The 21,498-nt window shown below is 37.6% G+C and overlaps 2 protein-coding genes across 3 annotated transcripts; both read right to left on the bottom strand.

Annotated features, from left to right (window-relative positions):
• Nucleotides 1-62: 62 nt before the first annotated feature.
• Nucleotides 63-11,867, bottom strand: LOC141653828 (bifunctional protein FolD 2). 2 transcript variants are annotated; one of them, XM_074461692.1, is made up of 6 exons: nucleotides 11,626-11,867; nucleotides 9,579-9,762; nucleotides 8,925-9,082; nucleotides 8,572-8,784; nucleotides 7,444-7,692; nucleotides 63-291 (listed from the first exon to the last, which is right to left on the bottom strand). In XM_074461692.1, exons 1-5 carry the CDS (start codon nucleotides 11,734-11,736, stop codon nucleotides 7,462-7,464), a joined length of 897 nt encoding a protein of 298 aa, XP_074317793.1. In that variant the 5' UTR covers nucleotides 11,737-11,867; the 3' UTR covers nucleotides 63-291; nucleotides 7,444-7,461. The 2 variants fall into 2 exon arrangements, with proteins under 2 accessions (XP_074317793.1, XP_074317792.1); XM_074461691.1 differs by lacking the exon at nucleotides 63-291 and having other exon boundaries at nucleotides 7,203-7,692; nucleotides 11,626-11,859.
• A 928-nt stretch (nucleotides 11,868-12,795) lies between these two features.
• On the bottom strand, nucleotides 12,796-19,477 carry LOC141653823 (F-box/LRR-repeat protein 17). Its single transcript, XM_074461685.1, has 11 exons — nucleotides 18,859-19,477; nucleotides 18,272-18,373; nucleotides 15,460-15,604; nucleotides 15,193-15,377; nucleotides 14,797-14,901; nucleotides 14,590-14,687; nucleotides 14,054-14,262; nucleotides 13,829-13,895; nucleotides 13,650-13,735; nucleotides 13,446-13,541; nucleotides 12,796-13,210 (listed from the first exon to the last, which is right to left on the bottom strand). Exons 1-11 carry the CDS (start codon nucleotides 19,371-19,373, stop codon nucleotides 13,148-13,150), a joined length of 1,671 nt encoding a protein of 556 aa, XP_074317786.1. The 5' UTR covers nucleotides 19,374-19,477; the 3' UTR covers nucleotides 12,796-13,147.
• Between the last annotated feature and the right edge of the window lie 2,021 nt (nucleotides 19,478-21,498).

Raw genomic sequence — 21,498 nt, 5'->3', positions numbered from 1 at the left:
AAAACAGTCATACTCATATCATTCATGTCCTGGCAGATCTTTGGTAGGGTAAGATTTAGGACTTTAGGTTCAAAACTTCATATATGAACCAATTTTGAGTTCTTCATGTTTTTACCATGTAATACAGTTTACAAGTCGTATTACTAAGTAATTGAACTAAGGAGGGAGAATTTCGAGACTTTATTTGGTAGACAGATTTCGATTTCCTGTCGTTCCATCATAGCCTTTAGTCCTTTACGTTTATAACATTGATGCAGTGCCTTTGTAATATTGCAGAGTTCTTCCAGGCACCTGTAATTCAGGAATAGAGTTGCTAAGAGCAAATTCAGGAAATAATTGATTGAATGCAAAATACTTGAAAATTAGGTAAAAAGCGGAACAAAGCAAGGATTGCAGGCTCTTCAAAACACCATTTCGACTCCAAATTTATTCAAAAACAATCTCTTTTTATTTTTCATTGAAAGGAAAGGAAGCATAAACTAATCCCCTCGCACCACTATTATCATGGAAATAGCAGTGTCGCCCCACAAAAATATACAATTGGTTTGCCTATACTCAATTTGTGCCTGAAAATATATAATTTTCATGTATAATGGCATATTGCTTATCATAATTAATGGAAAACAGGTGTTAATCCACCAAAGCAATATTGCCAATTTTAAAGTCAGTCATGAAGAATATTACATACCCACAAATGATTTTCGACTTTCTTCTCTCATACTCGCTCCTTTCAAGTCATTTTTATACGTTTGTAAAATGTCTTCCACAATTTCTTCCAGGTATTTTGAACAAACGTATGGTAATGACTTGAAAGGAGCAAGTATAACTCAAGAAAAGAGTTCGTCTTTCTATCTAGTAAGACATAAGGTCATAAACATTACCTTAGTGACTCAATATCTCTTGCTATAAGGAGGGCAAAAGAGTTGAAGCCTTGAAGGTACAACCTACTCTTACATTATAAAATACAGAGAAGTTCAATTGACCGATAATAATTGCATCGAGAATTGCACTGTCTTACCTCTAATTCACATTATAGGAAGTGCAAAAAGTTTAATGTCACAGAGTAGCGATTCTTTATACCCACTGAACATTGGGATCTTTATATATTACATCTACAAAAGTAGAAAATAATATAGAGGAGAGTTATCTTGACAAACTAAAATTTAGATTACAGGGAGGGAGGCATACTAAGTACACAGGAGTGCAAATTGTGCAGCAAAACAATACCTCAAGCCAATCATCACAAGTTAAGGATGTTTCCAGTTTACATCCCGAATGGAAGTGTCGAAAACTAACACAGGAAAGACTCTTTCGGTCAAGTAAATATAACATAGATAACAATATTACCCAACCTGTAGAACCTGTGGCAAGTTTGTTTGTAGACAACATAAATTGAATCGAGAACTACATTGACCGACTAAAGTTTCCTAATAACTAATAAACACATACTCACTCAATGTGATAAGTTAGAGAAGTTAAATAATTTTTCCGACAGATTCATGGAAGAATCATCTGTTTTGCCACCAATTCTAGTCATAACTCTACAACCAAAGTGCATCACTGCAGACAGATTGACCTAACCAGAAAAACACACAAAAATATAAAAAAAGATTGCAATGTTGCATTGTGATTGTGCCTCCATTATTGACCTGAGGCTTGAGCTTAGCATTTAGCAATACCTACATAAATACATGAATAATAATAAAAAGGGTTATTTTACAAAAGTAATCCAAACTATGGGCGGTCTTCTTATAATACTCCAAACTTCATTTAATCCCATAATAAATCGTACTATTAACCTCATCTTCTCCTAATGCCCTCGGTAACCAGTTACCTGTTTGTCAGGTCATAACTAAAAAAAAAATAAAAGATCATTAACCACAATGCTTTTAACACTTCCATCAGCACCATCACAATTCACAAAAGATCAAACACCGAAAACACACCCTCATCACCACTTCACCGCTCCCACAGGCCTACACCACTGAACCACCTTAGCATCACCGTCACCATTTTCGCAGCACCTTAGCACCACCGTCACCACGACATTATCTGTAACTCCCAACCTCACTCCAAACTTCAATCCTCGCCATCACACCCATTTCCTTCGTTCATCTCCGCTGTCCCGTCTTTGCCGCCACCACCATCACATTTTCCTCACTGCTCGCGGCAGTGATACCACATCTGAACAACCACAAAGTGAACAAGAAACCTTTGGATCATCAACCCATCAACTCAATGCTTTCTGGAATTTTAAAATCAATGTGATTCCTGCTAAAATCAAGAATTTGAATAGATTTAAACTGAAGAATCTGTTATGAGATTGTTCCGTAAAGGAAATTAGTGCTGAGATTAGGAAGAAAATATTGAAACTTTGCTTCAAACTGAGAAGATGAATTGTTTAATTGATATATTCAGATTGATGAGGATATTTCACCAGAAATATTGAAACTTTGAACATTAAAGTGAAGTAACAATGAAAGGGGGAGGGTTTGTATAAGTAATTCCATCCTAATTTTAATGGTCGGAAAAAGAGGAATTTGACTAGAAGAAAGAAAGTTTGAAGAGTAAAAGTGAAGAAGGTTGAGTAGAATGCCAGATTCAGTTATTGAGGAATTGATGATGGGAATTAGAAATGTGATGGAAATAATAAATGATCAGAGTAATTTGAAGAGTATTTGGACCTTGGAGGTAGTTGGTGGTGAGCTAGGTTAAGGGTGGTAGAGTGGTGGTGGTCTTGATAAAGGAGGGCTATCGGAGGAAGAAGAAAGTAGGCTTAATAAAATATGAGATCAACCTGTTGGTTTACCGGGTTTTACAGGTAAAATATGGCTTAAGTGTAGTCTGAGACAAGGGTAGTAAAAGTACGGTTTATTTTGAGTTAAATTAAAGTTCGAATTAATATGAGAAGATGGTCAATAGTTTGAATTATTCATATCAAATAACCCTAATAAAAAAAAGTTCAGAACTTGGTCCCACACCATGAGACTTCACCTCTTATCTTCTCACCACCATTGCAAAGCTAGTAACCTCACCAAACTTGGGAATAATTAGCATACATTAACAATAACATCTCTAGTGGGATATCACATGCTACAGAAATCCTTATATGTCTGGGTCCCATCCATCTTGCTTTGCCTGCATAGTGGTTTTTTGCTCTTTTCTTTCTTCATGCTTCAAGTTTTCACACTTCACACACCATCACATATAATCATATATCTTTGGATTACTTATTGCAGTTCTATTTCAATTGTGGAAGGGTCAAGGATGTGATTGCCATTAATGGCATACAGTACATTCAGGAGTGTGTACGAAGCGACCAAATATTAGTTTTGTTTTTCTTTCATAATTTCTTTCTCGAAGGAGACTTGGGTAGGGCATTTCAGTATCCCACTTACTGACTTGAACCTGGTGGGTTTGAACCTCATAACCCTTCTATTGGAGGATCCCTTATCAAGCCTCTACTGGTGACCCCCTTATCTATCTAAGAAAACCAAATATTTCCTTGTCGACACCAAACCTTAAGGTCTTTAGCACTATCAGAACATTATTGTCCTAGCGCCTTAAATGGCTGGATGCATGCAACATCACATATGTTAACAACACTATGCCACACGGCTGACCCGCAGTAAAATCTACATCAACATACTACAATTTCACATTAACATAAAAGCTCAACAAGTTTAATGAACAAATTTGCTTTAATTCATCATAATAGTGAGCCTTTGCCTACATTCAAAATGAAAACAGCCAAACATCAACATCATTTCCGGTTTCCGAGATACAGTCATCTTCTCAACATGAATATAGTACTCTCAACTAAATCCTTGCACATAATCCCTCAACTAGACAACTATATTGTACTTCCTTCATGACTAAATTGGCGATGCACCATCTATGTACCTAAGCTACTAATCACCGGTACAGCTTGTTGCAGGTCATGCAGGATCGCCTTACCAAAGCTTTCATATCTCAAACTATGTAAGGAGAAACTGTTAAGCTACCTAGACATGTTACTAATACTAAGCACTAAAGTAACAATTCTCAACCAAAACCTCCTCTAGTCTCTCACTTTGAGCCGTTAATGACTTAATGGAGAATGTTTGGTAAAGGTTCATCAACATAATCAAATCCAGATATTGAGATGCATAGCACTTAAGATGAATCAGAAACCACTTTAACAATTTAATTGTGGATAATAAGCATGTGTCCATTACCTAGATATAAATTAATTTACTACGCAGCACAAAACTGATCTAGTATTAGTTATTTATACTAGGATCATTCTTTTATATGAGTTTTATATTCACAAAATTTAAGATGGGACATTAAGTCTGGTGGATGCAGTGTTAAGCAGCCTATCAAATTCAATGTTAATGTGGAATTATGGAAATCCAATCATGCCTCCATTTGGCATTAATGGACTTTTTGTGAAGCAAATGAAGCAACATTTTAAAAGACAGCCTATATTAGTCTAGTAGAAGCACTTTGTCCTGCTACATTCATTGGCAGCTGAAGATCAGTAGTGTTTTAGTTTAGGATTGGCTTTTCGTGCGATAGTAAATTAGTAATAGTAGTTAAGGTGGTCGGAATTAGGTCCTACTTAGAACTGACGAATCAGGGGATCTCCAGATTAAATCGAGGATCATAGGCGATCCTACAAATAATTTTAATAAATAAGTTCCATAAACAAATCAGAATGATATATTAGTATGTATAATATAATGTTGAAACTTGAAAGGGTACAAAATGAATGAAATCTCTACAATAATTTTTTAAAAATATTGTTCTTGCGTGTTAATTAGTAAAGCTCAACACCAATAACATTACTCAATGTCTCAAGGACTCCCACAAATGACATGGTAAGGAGGGTTAAATGTACACAGCCGTACCACTCTCATACACTAAGAAACTGTTTCAAGATAACCCCAAAATGAAATTGTGTTGGATATTGCATCATTGACTTCTAGTCCACAATCAAAAGACAATCAATTTAGTGAGTCTGTTTGTTTTATTCCATCAAAATGTATAGTTACAGAACAATGAACTGTCCGATCACAGAAACGAAAAATCTTGGGTGTTAATTTATACTGTACTCCAACAACAACAACAACATCAGAGCCTTAATCCCAAAATGATTTTGGGTAGGCTGACATGAATCATCCTTTAGAACCGTGCATTGGTGGACGCACACCTCAAAATGCGAACAAAACAGTTTTCACTACACCCGGTTCTAAGAAGTGCAGCGCGTCGCTTCTGAGGAGACGCCCCAACGATGTTCAAATTCCGATTCATGTCCATAATTTATACTGTACTCCGTACCTTTTAAATTTGATAAAGCAAATAAAATCACAGTTAGAAGAATGACCCTACCGATGTCTCATATGATCCTACTCTATTATGAACGATCCTATAGCAGTTTCACCATCGATACCATCTTAAAAATAATCTAGATCATTTTTCTTAATTTGGATTGTAGAATTGTACAATCTCAGATGCGTATACTCATTCTTACAACTACTCCCTCCGTCCCAATCATTTGTTTACATTTGATTACAATACCTCTCACAATGAATATAAAAGGTAAACAAATGACTAAGACGAAACGAGTATATAGTATGAGAATTCTTTTATATTATCCTTATTGTACTCCTAGGTTCTTCACTATGATTTTCCATACAAATTACTATGTTTTTCGCCCTTAGACGGGAAAAGGCAGCTCAACAAGACGATCATAGCTCAATCTTTAATCCTGACATTATGTTCATCGGAGAAAAACTGGACAATTTATAAGAAATCCTTACTCCGGTCTCTCGTGTATCAATCCTAACTCACAATCCCAAGACCATGTTTATTGACGAAATTTAGTAAAGCCTTTGCCATAAAATCCAAAGAGGTCTTAACTACCACTATACGGGGCGAGTGAGGTGCACCTATACTTGGATAGATACTGTATCAAGGAATACATACTCCTGATTCCTAAGTCCTGAGTGAACCTATTATGAACTACCAAGCCTGGGAGGTTTACAATCAGTCAATCAGTTTTCCTCAGCATCTGTCAGACAGTCCAATACCCAAGTTTAACAAATAAGGTTTCATGATTTGGCATTTGACTTCAGAGTTACGGAGTAGCAGTCAAGCTTCAGAGCCAATCCCCTCAACAAACGCCCAAAGAATTCTGAACAAAAAGAAGTTTAAAAATGCCTGGGATAGTGCCTGATAAAGAATTAGTGTAGATTCTGCAAAATTAACCTAATGCTTCTAAGTACATCAAACTGTCTCAACCTATAGAGCAATCTTCCCACAGGACTAACGTCTTTTAAATACCCGTCGGCCAAACCCATCAACTTCTGCCAAATAAGTTTAAACGAGTACGTCAAGTACCTCTGTTCACTGGTACCCACTACCAAGTGTCTTGTCTTAATGGTGAAGCACTAGTGCTTTTCATCAATTATTCCTTTTGTTTGTTGTAGAGCGATTACTTCTACATACTACAAAAGTACACAACTATGGCTTGGAGATTTAGACAATTGAAAAGAGTAAAGGGATGTATGGTATGAAGTAAAGTACTCTCGGTCTCCCTCCATTTATTTGGATTGACTACATTTTCCTTTGGTACTCAACCAATTCACTACATTTTTTCTTTTGGGCAAATCTTAGCTATACAGCAAAAAAATTATCTTCTAAACAGTCTATAGTATACTATAGGATCCATTATCCATCCACTGATCCACTTGACAAATATGTGGCCCTTTTGAAAATTAGTAAATCATTTCCATTTCCAATGGACCAAAAACTCCTTATACTTTGGTTTAGATTATGATGGAATATAGCAAAATGGCTCACTAAACTGGCAGTGCTTCTTTTTATCGTGAAGTGGCAGTCTTTCACTCTTTTGATATAGTTCTAGACGCAATTTTCATTCGGAAACAGCCTTTATGTGTTGCTAACACAAGGGTAAGGATGCGTACATCCGATCCCCCTTACCCGGAGACAATTTGTTGTTTGAAAATTAGTAAATCCAATTGAAGGAAGGAAGTAACTTTTCGTAGGAGCTATTAGTGAAATTTGTTCAAGAAGTGAAAAGAACTATAAACTAACAAAGGATCCTAATGGCAAGGGCTTTTCTACCCTTTTAAGGGGCCTGAAAAATAAATTAAAAAGTAAAGCAAAAAGGCATGCATACTTTGTACTCACAAAAGTAACCGAGATAATAACCAAATGCGTTAAAACCTGTTGGCATCTGCCAAAACTGAAATCTTTATTCTGATAAAAACATAAACAAATTGAAAAAGTAAGAGCTGTGACACTTCAGAAAGAGGTCACGAGAACATGTTTCAGTGATTCCATACAGACAGCATAATAATAGATGCACCAAAAACAGAACAATACTCATAGATCCAACTTCAATTAATTATTGAGAAGGAACAGCATGAGACATGCCTTAGTGAAGAACGGAGATCACTTCTGAATCACACGCTTGGCTCCATCAACGGTATTCCTCAGCAGCATGGCTACTGTCATAGGGCCAACACCTCCAGGAACAGGAGTTATACATCCTGCCACTTTGCTAGCCTCATGGAAATCAACATCTCCAACCAGTCTGTAGCCTGACTTTTTACTTGGATCATCAATTGCATTTGTCCCTACATCTATTACCGCAGCACCAGGCTTAATCCAGTCGCCTTTAATCTAGATTGAGGGAGAAAAATATCAACCATTAAAGTTGTGAAGAAATGTAAGGAAGATCAGCGCACTGGGGGCTAGCGAGCAAATTTTGAACTTTACAAGGCATTGCTAATTTACTTTTGACGTTTGGGATATAAGGAATGTCTATTTTAAAGGAACCAAACTACCAAAGACTAGATGCAATTGTTTTTAGGGGTCACCTGGAAACAGCCTTTCTGTGTTCAATACCAGAGGAAGACTGGCAGGCTGTGCATATCTGACCCCCTACCAGAGTATGGGAGGGAGCTTTTCAAGGCACAAGGCTAATATTGTTGTTGTTGTTGTTACTTGAGATGTAATGACTAGTTAAAAATAAAGGTGGACCCTGTCAGGCTATCACAAATATTGCAGGGAAATTTTGCCATCGTATACACTCCTTTTGTAGGACTAAAAATCGGCTGCAGGCAAGTCTGAGACTCAGTTAATCTGGGTGTTCAAAGAGCAGACAAGGGACTAAGCACAAAGAAATGAAAATTTTGATTTTTGATAAAAGAACCACTAAATTATTCATGGGCGGAATCAAGTTTAGAGTATGAGGTAGCCAAATTTTCATAACTATTTTTGTGTAATAAATAGAGTAAATGTTTGGTACGAAGGGAGGTCAAACCGTCAAGGCGGTCTAAACATAAGGACTGGAGTATCAAATCAAATAACTCAATAATATTCATCACAGCTTAATACTGCCTTGACTGAATATTGGCCCACAATACTCCACAAGCCTTAATAGTATCCGCATTATCCAGAGTTTGAGAGGCAAATTTTATTCCGTCACCATATATCAGAAACTTGCAACAAGTAGCTCGGCTAATGACTCCAAACAAAACAAGAGGCAAGGAACAATACCATCATGGCTTGTCCTGCTGCGGCGATGACAATATCAGCTTCACGAATGATCTGTTCAGGATCACTTGTACGAGAATGGACAATACTAACAGTTGCATCCGCTTTCAAGAGAAGGAGTGCAACTGGCAGTCCAACAATGTTACTTCGCCCTACAACAACTGCCTTCTTGCCTTTTATAGTGACACCACTCCGAGACAGCAGCTCAATACAGCCCTGTCCACAAACGACCTCCGTAAAAAATCTGGCTATTTATAGGCAGAAGGCTCTTACAGTCTTACATAACCTATTCCACAAAAAAAGGTCAAAATTCAGAATCATAAATATAAAGGCAGTGGCCAAACAGAACCAAGAACCTTTGGGGTGCAAGGCTCAAAGAGAGGATGTCTTCCTTTCATTGCAAGCTTTCCAATATTCAAAGGATGGAAGCCATCCACATCCTTTTCGATGCTGATTGCACTTAATACATTTTCTTCGTTAATATGTTTAGGTAATGGAAGCTGAACTAGTATACCTGCCAAACCACAACAACAAGAAAGCCGTCTTACATGATCATAGTCACAAGAATCACAACAAAATCATTCTTCAAAAGCATATGAGTACATGCTAAGACAGAGAGCTGATTTAATCAAAGAGGCAGACTAGTATACTCCAATAATTAGAAGACTCTTAAAATGAATCTTCAAATGACCTCACCAATCCCCCATTTTACCGCAGGGTGGCCAAATAAAAAAGAATACAGGGTAAAAAAAAGGTGAACCACTCCCAAATCTACCAATTCCTAATCTTCCTGTTAACCTTAACTTATTGCAGCAAGTTTGCTCATTGGGGCCACTACTGTGATTTGTGAAGGTGTTACTGCATAGGTTGTCATTTACACTTATGATTTTTCAAGGAGAACTATCTCTACAAACAAAATCATTTGGTATTGATAAAAATATGTGGAACTAAAGTAGATGATAGTGAAACAATAGCACAAATCACATGGCTTGGTTTCAAGAATTACAAACCGTGTACTTCAGGATTTGCATTAAGCTCATGCACCTTGGAGATCAACTCAGATTCAGAAACTTGCTCAGGAAGTTCAGCTTCAAATGACTTGATTCCCACCTCTGCGCATGCCTTCTTTTTCATATTCACATAAGTTTGAGAGTCTTTCCTCTCACCGACAAGGACTACTGCCAATCCAGGAACCTATAAAAATAACACATAAATGACACCATGCTTCAACTCTACAATCATTGAGACAATGAAATATCTGCCAAATTTGTGTCCTAGGGCCTTGGCAAATAATAGAGTAAGGCATATGAGTAAGATTTCAAAGTTTCAACTTGGCTCAAAGAGTAGGCTAGATCAGTTATGCACCGCCACGAATAACTCCCCGATAAATAAACAGAACAGTCTGTTTTTATAAGAAAAAGAGAGCAGTCGTTTGTTTCTGATTGATTCAATATAGTCTATATAGATATCCCCCAAGGGCCAAGATACCACATCTGAAACAATGCGAAACATGGCTTATGTAACAATACAGATAAAATTTCAGTAAAACCAAGATAAGGCACATCGACAACAAATACCTGTTGATAATCTGAAACCTCTAAGATCATGTTTAATAAAGACTGGGTCTAACAGTCTAGCCCTTAGACTTTGTTATCAACAGTAAACAAAATAATTGTATTGTCATACCACATCCCAACCATAAGTAACCAGACCTTAATAGCTTGTTGACTTAGTTTGAGAAGGAGTAACGCACACTGAGGCTGACGGGGTCTCAAGGCGACGAGGCACAAGGCGCGATGTGAAGGCTCTTGCACGCCTTATGGACACAAGGCACATTGGAGATCAAACAGACTCTTATATTTAGAAAAAAAAAAATTTTGTGCAACAATAGTCCCCTCTTTCCTCACTAGTTCCACCTCGTGCGCTTTAGGTGTGCCTTTTGGATCCCATGTGCCGTAGACACTTTCAGGCCATTTGGCTGGCACCTAAGTGCGCGCTTTTTTAAACAACACTTGTTGACTTATGTATATTTTCTACATTGATTGGTTTTAAGTTGTAGTCTTTACCTTATAGTTCATATTTTGAGCGTCTAATCATTCACACTTGGCAAGTTGACGTATTCAAAAAATAATAGGTGTCTCCGCCTTCTACAAGGATTGGGTTAATGGATTCACTTGCTCCTCACTCATCAGCTAATTGTGAGCATGTTCTATCGAGGTGCTTACTTAATATGTATAGAAGATACACTGTATAAGAATGTACATCATCTCGCATGTGGCGTAGGGCGGCAAGCAAAAGACAGCAGGAACTTCTTCATCACTAAATTCCTCTGTACCACCATTCATGATTGACCTAGGACATTGTAGATTTGTAGCCATCACGGTCCCATGTCTAGCAAAAGTGCATAAAAGTTTAACTAACAAGCTTAACATTTTCTATCTACCTCTTTTCCCCAGACCACCTAATCATTATCGTATCTTTCCTTTGCAATATAAATGAAGCGGTTTATAACTAACCCTTGGCTCCATATACCAACAAAACTGCAGAGTGCAGACAACTCAAACATAATTCGAAGAATCTCATAACACTTCCCTAATGATTTTTCCATTCATCATCATCTACAAATTAAACTCATAAGCGGTAAATGATACTAACTTAACCACCACCACCACCGGTGTGACCAATCAATGACAAGATTAACATGTAAATCACTACGCAATTCCTAATTATCGAGTGCTTCGCCCATTCTAGAAGTTATACTATTCTCCTTAACTATCAAATTTGTAATGTCAAAATTCTAAGCATCTTTTAAACTATTCCTCGCAATTAACATCACAAAATGCTAATTTCATCAACAATAAAAACATCAGCATTTATACGATTATACAAACTATATTATACGATGAGATTTACAATGTAATACATGATCGAAACATCGAAAAAACACAATCAATGTGTAAAATTTCATATAAAAACAGAGAGTTTACAAAAGGGAAAGACAATAATCAATGAAGAAGAAGAATATGTCGAAAAAATTGAAAGGAAGGAAAGCGGAACCTTGGCATAATTATCGGAAAGTTGACGAACTTCAATGGCGATTTCCGATCGGATTGTCTGAGCAATTGCTTTGCCGTCGATTAATTTAGCTTGATGCTCCGGCGTCGACATTTTTGTTGATTCTATCTAAGGCCAGATTCAACTGAGTATATGTGGATAGTGTTCTTTTTATTTAAGGTTCGGATCAGTTCGGGTGTGTTCTTATTGGGTCGGTTTGTGGTTGTTTCGAATGTTTTACCATCAATTTTTACTTTAGGTGAGTCTGAGATGGCCATAAATCGAGTTGGATTGGTTTAACCATGGTTAGAGTCGATTGTACAAGGATCACTTTTGTCATTTTAGGGTTTTGGGAGTTATCAACGGACCCTCCTCAACAACTTAGTTAAAATAACGCGGGTGTGGTGGAGGGGTGGATACTGGATACGGGGACTGTTTGTAGGGACGGTGGAGGTGCAGTTTTGTGGGGAATGGCGGTTGGCCGTGAGCAGGTCTGGGAGCCACACATTGCGGAAGCGATAGCGGTGGTCGATGGTTTGCTGGAGGCGACGAGCAGGGGACATCAACATGTGATTGTCTTCAAGTTGCTGATACTGTTCGAGAGAAGCGTCAAAGACGGAGCATGTTTTTGTTGATTATAGATTATATTATTTCTATTTGTAATGAGTTACTTCTGTTATTTGGTCACATACTAGTAGGATTAATAACTCAGTAGCGCATGCGCTAGCTCATATTAGGCCTCGAGTAATTGATAAAGCGTGTTTGGGGGATAAGTTACCACTGATCGGTGACCAAGCTGTATTGTTTGATTTCTCGTTATTAAAATATAACACCTCTGGGTGTTTTTCCACAAAAAAAAAAAAAAAAAAAAAAAAAAAAAAATTGATACAAATTTGGCAAATAACACAGCAATTATTTGCCAACTTGTTTGATTTCCCATATTGATGAATCCCCTGATTGTTTGGTAGTTGGTACGGTGGTGGGGTCTGATTGGTGGTGGTCGGCTAGTGAGTTGACCGGAGGGAAGGTAGGCCAGTGGGTGGGTACTTGGTTTTAAACGAGTGAGATACAGAAAAAAAAATTATAAGGATAAGTAAAAACCGTATGTGAAAGAGTAAAATACGTATGTAAAAAAACACAATCCAACATAAATAATCGACAACTCTTGTTTGAATTTTAAGACCTTCGTATAGAAAAGTTTCGTTTTATTGAATAAATGTATTGCTGCTAAAGGTGTAAAACATGCAAAAGAATTAACTCAAATTATACCTGAAAATCTGAAATTACATGGGATTTATTCAGTTTTATTTAATTCATAAACTACATAAAGTGACTTTCAAGAAAATGTTTCTCAAATGTCTCCCAACTCTAAAATCGCAAAGAGGGTTACTTCTGTAAATTTAGGGAGAGGCCGTTGACCCGATAGTCCCCAAGTTTAAACAATGGTTTGTAATTCTCAGTTTTCACAATGAAATACAAAGTTTTTGCAGTGATGTACATGAAACTCTCACAGTTTGAGGAGGATTCATCCGGTAGATACGATACATCTTCGTTTTCGAACTTCGCTCTGTTTGGTATCATCAGAAGGCTGCATCAATAAGATAAAACTCAGATAGTTCCATGTTATATTATATGTTTACACAAGTTTGTGCTTCTAACTCAGGGACACTGATAATTTTATGTTCTTTCCGCTCAAGAATTAGCATGGAAGTGATAGCACAAATATTACAGCAATTTGAAGAATTAGCTCATGAACCAATCGAGCAATGATGAATCTAGGATTAAAATTTAAATGCGTGTTGTGCTAAACGTAGAAGACTCACCAGCTGAAAGAGCATGTGAGGAATTCTAACGCGCTTAGAGCCATCAGCCATGCGCTTGCTTAGTATCTGGCTCTCTGTTTGATTATTATTATTAACCTGCAACAATGTCAGTAGAGTAATCTCAAATTAACATCATCAGCACTTAAAGAATCAATGCACATCTATATTGAGACAAACTGAGGTAGAAACAAACAGAGCTCTTACCTGAGTGTCGACTACTTCATGCAATGTTTTCACACAATTTGCAGCATGAATTCTTTCTAAGCTCGGGCATTCAAGAACTATCCTCCCTGAATAGAGCAAAGGCCTCGGTTATTGTTATTGCCTAAAAAGGTTGCAGTATGTTGCAACAATTGGTAATCTGATTACCCTAGGAGACATACCTGGATGCAAATTTCTACAGGAAATTAAATTCAGGTCTTTCAGCTCTGGACAATTCAAGTATAGGGCCTGCAAAATTATTATAAACATCAGATTGAAATAATAAAAAATGAATATCACATTAATAGAAGTATTATTAATTTCTTTTTCTCTTCTCCCTCATATTACATTCTGTCTTAAAAAGGGAAGCTAAAAACAACATATCTGTACGAGTCACAAAAACTCACGTCTAAACCAGAACAACCCCAGAGGCTAAGTTTCTTCAGTCGGCTATGTTTGACTATAAGCTTCTGGTAGATGTGATGAGATTTACTGCTTTTCTGCAGTTGTTGCTCATTACTTTCATTCACAGAGGCGTCATTTGGATCAGAGATGGACATTCCACAGTCCATTAGTTCCAGATTAGGTAATTGAGCCGTAGCAAATTGAATACCACCTGATTATAGTTCAAGATGAACAATTGAAACATGTTACTTTCCATATACATGAAACAGTTAATCTACTATCAGATGGTCACATATGCCAGACCATCTAAGAAAATTACGTGTTTCTCATTTCCTTGCAAGGCTAGTGAGTTGGTCTTACATGTAAGACTGTCTCATACAACTATACAGGTTTTTGTGTACGTGAAAAAACATATTAATTCTCACACAGAATAAATAATCGAGATGAGGAGCATTGTAAAGTGCAGTAGACAAGGTTCAGAATAAAGGACTGGAGAAAAAAATTTAACACCAAAGACAGTATAAGAGAAGGAAATTACTTGAAGTGACATTAGGGCAAAGTGCAAGGAGAAGTCTTGTAAGTGTTCGAGATAACACGTTACATATAATTCCAAGGCCACTATCACTGATGCTGGACCTGAACCAAAAAGATAAGAGACAAAATTTTCACGCAGATAAAAGAACATAATCCAGCTAGTCAATGATTAACATTTAGGAGAGACTGAAGAAGAAACATAGTAGCATACCCACTCAAGTCCAGCAACTCTAACTTTGTGAAGCTGTAAGCTATAGCAGCAACAGATGCATCAGTGATGCCCGACCCCAATACTAATGAGAGCATCCTCAATCCCCTGAAAGTTAAAACACCATAGATTAGATTTCATAGACCCTTGTGCATTGAGGGGTTCTACAATGGTTTGGGTAAGCAGATAGGGAGATTGTTTCCAATAACCCATAAAATTGTGATTTGCATCGAATAAGAGCTATATAGTGAATCATTTTGTTTTGTTCTATCATAGTCTAAAACCAAAGAATAGTAAAAGAACCTTTTTTATGCATAGTAAAACATGTGCACCATGCAACGTTTGTCATTTGCTACTATCAGCCTTTAAAAATCAGGAGTTGATGGTACAGGCACTTACTTCAGATTAGCACCGCTAAGAGCAAGCACGGTAGAATGAGATATTTTAGTTGATGCAATATGAAGATTCTGCAACCTTGGGCAATATCTTCCCAGATTATCCACCAAGGTTGTGATGTCAGTACCATCATCTTCTTGACGCACAAAATTCAAAGACACCTCCCTCAGATTTGGGCAATTGATAATCTAAAATATTGAGGGTCATTCAAATAAGTAAATTTACAGCAGATAAGATATCTTCTATGACAGAAGGGAAAAGAGTAATCACCGTCTTAGAAAGGGAGTGAAGATCTGAGAGCCATAATGTGGAAAGACTAGCTGAAGAAATTATAATTGATCCCATGCTAGAGCAGCCCTCCATCTTAAGACTTGAAAGACATCGTCTATCACCAACAAAACGACCCAGCTCATCTCTGCAGTTATAGAGAGGACGTCAGTGTAAATGGTTGGCTTACTTGAAAATGTGAAGACCTTAGGAAAGACACGTCGCTCTGCGAATAGGTCTTCTGTTATCAGACAATTATCTAAAGCAGAACTCAGAGAGGACATCAAGAAAGAGTTCCGCGGTAATACTGATTATTAGCTTTACACAAACACCTAGCTAATGACACATCATTGTTATACTTTGGCAAATCGCATATTGTTCTCAACCAAGAGAGCTTTACTCCAAAACTGTTGTCATGCATTCATGCCAAGAACATAGCTGTCTTTGTTACTCATCACACTTAATGACCGATGCTCATATTACTTCCAAAATTGACAAATAATGTCACTTCTCCGTGATTACTTTCAAAGTCGACAAATCATGTCACTTCTAGGAATCACGGAGAAGAGGGATCGTAGCTAAAATAATCTTATTGACATAAATGGTCCAAAATTGGGGTCCTGATGTGATTTTAAGGTGTCTAGGCCCTAGGGGTTGAAGTCACACCATGTTGTTTATGAGCTGACGCTACCACATTTGAGGCCATACAATATGATACACATGCCAAAATATGTGAACTGTCTACTTAGTTCATCGGTAAGTTAAATGACCGACTGCAACACAAAACACTATTTAAAAACTTTGGAACCCTGTACAAAGCTGATAGGACACTGAAGGCTATAATTCAAACTCATGGCTTAATTCATACTCATGGCTTCAGAGGGTAAGGTGTCCAAATCAAAAAAATTGTGAGAAACGCTCTTAGGTGTTTCAAGAGGGACTGATTTGAATTCATAATATGAATACACAATTTGCTTAAAATAGAGCATAATTCGATATTACCATAACTAAACATCATAATTAGCTGTAATTTTGAATATGTAATTCCTGAAAATTCATTTGCGATTCGGTTGGTGACTAACTTTATCCGGTAACCCTAACTTCAAATAGATGGGGATGGTAATTTAATTGTGCATCACTACCATGTGATAAGGGCACATAGGGTCTAACATCACCAAATAATTGTGCATTCATATGGCACAAAAGTAGTCCTACGGTTTGAGTTGGTATCAACTATTTCAACACCCCATGGTCGCCTATGGTCACCAAGTGTGGTCCACAAAACGCGAAGTTTGAAGGTTATCAAATATAAATTGAATGAAAATCGTTGACAACCATCATAAGGGTTCACATTGGCCGTGAGGATGACATTTGATTTCTTCTTAGAGAACATGGTAGGTGTATGACATAGACTTCTCATAAAGTGTAGGAACTAGGAAAGGTGTGCCAAATCACCAATGTTCGATTAAACCGTACAACCATATGGCACAAAGTAATCCTATGGTGACTGAATTGTTGTTAGAACTCAATATAACATGTACCTATGAATCTAAGATGGTCTAAAAAGGTCGAATTTGAACGTTATAACCTACTCTTATGGAAACTGTCGGAATCACCATGTGGAATTGATTGAAAACTGTTTAGAAGGATCCTAAGAGCATCTGATGAGGTTATATGACATGATACACATGCCAAATATGAGCACCATAGCACGTAACTGCAACTTGTATCAGTTGCGCATGTAATGGCATGTTATAGGTTAATTGGCGGTTCAAATGCTCAAAGCAGAACATATGTTGTAAAATGTACAACATTTTTAATCAGTGGCTTGGCCGGCCCTCCAAAAACTCCCGTAAATTTGAAGGTGACAGAGAATTTCAAAGCTATTATGCTTAACAAGGCACACTTTGTGGCACAAAAACTCAACTTATCTTGCATTTTTTTGCCAGAAATCAACATCTATGAGTTAGCTATCTACCCATACCCATTTTGAAGTTGATTACTTGCATGGGATAAGATCCAATGCAAGGATATAGCTCCCATTCCCGAGTCTGACACGCCTTTCTGGGACCAAAACTTGCACAATTACAGATGTTCTTTATTATAATATCAAGTACGTTAAGGTGTTAGCTTACCATACATAGCCTATTAAACTGAATTAACGTGTTCAAGGCATGAATTGTTGGGTGATTAACAGTCGACTTTATGTCACCGCCATTACTAATTACTCTATCCGAGTAGCATGTCCATTAAAATACAGTACAGACAAAAAATATATCAAGAATCCCCCCCTTACCTCGCAAGTTTCATCTTGGGTCATTCAGAAACAGCTCCTTTGTGTTAACACAGGGGTAAGGCTGCGTACATTCGACTGTTACAACAATTTGTGGGAGTCATTGAGGCACTGGGGTAATGTTGGTGGTATTGTTGCGGATTTGAAGTAGTTCATGTTAGTTATCTAACACACTCAACTTGCCATATAGAGCATGTTTTGAGCCGTGGGTAGGTTTAATGCCCAACTGTAACGAAAAAGCTTAAAAAACTTCCAAAGTAATCAATTAAGGTTTAGAGGATTCTATAGCGAAAATAATGGTCCAAACCCTAGTGTTTATCTGACTATATCCATATCTAGCTATCATTAACCGATGTCATTTGATAGAAAAAAATATATAAGGAAATTCATCTAGTCTAGCACAATTTTTATGAAAGCTAATACCATTGCATATTCATGAGAAATAAATAAATCGAGGCCCAACAAAGTAGCTATATATATAGTACCATTACAATATAAGAAAAGGGAGCTCAAGTTTTATACCCAGTTATCCGGTTGACTGATGACTCTGAGATCAATATCTCCAAAGACTCGAGGTTTGGGCACGAAAATGCAATACAAGCCAGCATTGTTGCATCAACATCACTGCAATCAAGCACAACACTTCAGAAGTGTACATCTCAAATTGCAAAAGCGAATTGAAAGTCATTACACATCAGTTCACTGATCTTGTACACCTTTTGTCGCACTACTAATGCAAAACCACAAAAACATTCTACATCATCATAGGGATTCCCTCAGTTCAGATCAGCAAAACAATCAGAAAAAATCAGCTTAAACAAAATTAGATTAGCAAAACAGTCTTCGCAAAATCGTAAGAATATATGCACCAGCAATTGACAGTACAACCTCACATTTTCCACATTTCCATCAGATCTTATTGGATTGGCACCATAGTCAAACCAAATTGCAAAACCTAGCCAAATCCGCAAATCCCATTTTTAAACATTTTACAAACAATCAACAGCTCCTAAACCCTAATTAATACTAAAGCGTGGATAAAAGTAGTATCAAAATCAAGAAATTGGTAGATCTAATCAATTGAATCAAACAAAAATTAATAACCAAACCTCTCGATTCGAAGAGAGATCCGAAGAAGCGAAGGGCACTTCTTCAAAAGGGATCCAACAAATCCAACCGAACCCGTATTCGGAACCCGAACACGGAGCTCTTCAGTGGCCTTCCAAACACGGCCAGCAACTTCTCTCCAGCCAACACAAACACCGGCGGCCGCAATCAATCCCAATGGCGGCAGCTTCTTCATAACCTCCATCAAGCATCCAGCAGGCCACCCTCCGCCGGCGTCGACCATCTGGGCGACCTGGACAAGCGCAGCGGCAGCCTCCAGCTCAGCAGAATCAGGCACGTCGGCATCATCGAATGTGAGAGCACGCTGAGGCCTCGGCGGTAGAGGACGTGGAGTAGCCGGAGATGAAGTGGTGGCTGTGTCGCACACGTGTCCCTTTTTAGGGACCCCACACCTGCCACAGTTGTAGCTGCCGCGCTTCTTCCCTCGCTTTGTTGAATCCAGGTAAGGCGTTGCTGGGGTGGATGGCGATGCTTCGGCGGCGATGTGGTGACGCATTTTCCGAAAGAGGATAGAATAAACTATAAAGTAGGTGAGATAGGTGAGTTATGTGTTGAAATGGGGTTTGATTTTAATAGGAGTAGTGAAAAATAGAGGTGCGCGGGGTAGTAATAAATTATTCGAGGGTTTTGGCGCCTGCGTTTTAAAATTATGGAGCGTATTTCTGCTCAAATTACCAGAATGGGTCTGTGATTGTGTATGGAGAAGGGGTGGGAATTCTGGGAAGGTAGATTGTGGAGGGTAGATTGGGTAATTAGGGAAGGGGTCATGTGAGGGTCACGTGCTGCTGGTCTCGAAAATTATTTGAACGTTGGCGGAATATTAGTCTATCTATAGATTAGAGTAGGAAATAGGGGGAATCAGGGAAGATTGACATTTTTATTTATTTCTTTATAAAATTTGTCTATTCTATACTGTATTGGGATGATTATGGTTCGGAAAATGGGGTGGATCTGCAGATTACTGTCTCAATTAATTGTACTTGTGTTGTCTTGAACGCAACGGTAATATTACTTCTATGGTATTCTAATGATAAAAGTAAATTTGGAAACAAATCGAATCGTGATTAACTTGCTTTTATTCGGTGGCAAACAATTCGAGGATTTGTTCACAGGGATGCGATTACGGATTAAAGATACAATATAATTACACTTTAAAAATATAAAAAGCAAGTTAGTATTAAGAAAAAAAACTATTAAGAAGTGTGTGTGTGTTTGGCCTAACTTGTAAAAATGTTTTTGGACTTAAAAGCACTTAAACACAACAATTTTTAAAAGTTAAAAAAAAAATCCCAAAAGCTAAAAAATTACTCTCTCCGTCCCGGTCAATTGTTGTCCTTTGGTTTTGGCACAAAGACCAAAGAAAAGGGAGTGAGCCATTACTAAATGACAAGTAGAACAAATTGAGCGTGAATGATCAAATTATTCATCAAGTTCATTCTTAAAATAGAAAGGATAAAAATTGACTGAGACATCCAAAAATGGAAAATGACAACAAATGACCGGAATAGAGGGAGCCAATTACTTCCGACCTTATCCAAAAACGATTGTTGGTTTTCCCCTTGTAACTTCCACCACTTGATTCGTGCCTCACCGATTATCTTCTCTTCCACAAGTCTCTCTTACTCCGAAAATCAAGCACCACTAGTTTGTGCTGTGTTGTGGCACTTTTCCCATGTATGACCTTGCAATCGGTGTACTCTTTCCTCCACACATTCCTTACCAAAAGGAAGTCAATTTGGCTAGCATTTTCTCCACTCCTATAAGTCACCAAATGAGAATGCCTTTTCTCGAACCAAGTGTTCATTATACCCAAGTCATATGCCAAAGCAAAATCTAATATGTCACTTCCTGCTTCATTTCTCTCCCCGAACCCAAAACCTCCATGAATGCTCTCGAAGCCAACTCGACTAGTACTCACACGCCCATTAAGGTCACCACCAATTATCAATTTCTCTCCAATAGGGACTCGTTCTACAACATTTTCCAGATCTTCCCAGAAGGCTCGTCGAAAAGAAGCATCCAAACCTACTTGGGGTGCGTACACTACTACAGATACAGGCTATAACAACGGCTAAAAACCGTTGTTATATAAAATAGCGAACGTTGTTAAAGCGTCCGTTGTAAAAGGTTTTAACAACGGTTGGTTTTCTTAAGCAACCCGTTGTTAAAACTATTAACAACGGTTTTAAGTATCAAAACCCGTTGTGGAAAGTGTGACTCAATTTTGGTGGGAAAGTTATAACAACGGTTAATTTACAAGGAACCGTCGTTATAACTAAAGACAACGGGTTGTATCTACATAACCGTTGTTGTTTGTTTTTACAAAATAAAAAAAAATTAAATTAAATATTACTAGATGCATGCATAATTACGGGGCCCGTTATAATTCCGATGCATGCATTATTACTTGTCATCCTGTCTTTGTGCATATGAATGGACAATATATGGAATGAGAAGGGTTTACATTAGATTTGAAGCAGGGAGATATGATGATTATGGCACAACTTCCTAAACATGCATATATTATATTAATTAAAAAATAACTCAAAGGACACATTACTTAGTATAAATACATACATTATCTCAACCACCATTCCATTATCTCACTATCTTCAAACCGT

The sequence above is a fragment of the Silene latifolia genome, chromosome 4 (genome assembly GCF_048544455.1).
Source record: "Silene latifolia isolate original U9 population chromosome 4, ASM4854445v1, whole genome shotgun sequence".
In the NCBI taxonomy this organism is placed as follows: domain Eukaryota; kingdom Viridiplantae; phylum Streptophyta; class Magnoliopsida; order Caryophyllales; family Caryophyllaceae; genus Silene; species Silene latifolia.
This window is presented reverse-complemented; position numbering and strand designations above follow the sequence as displayed.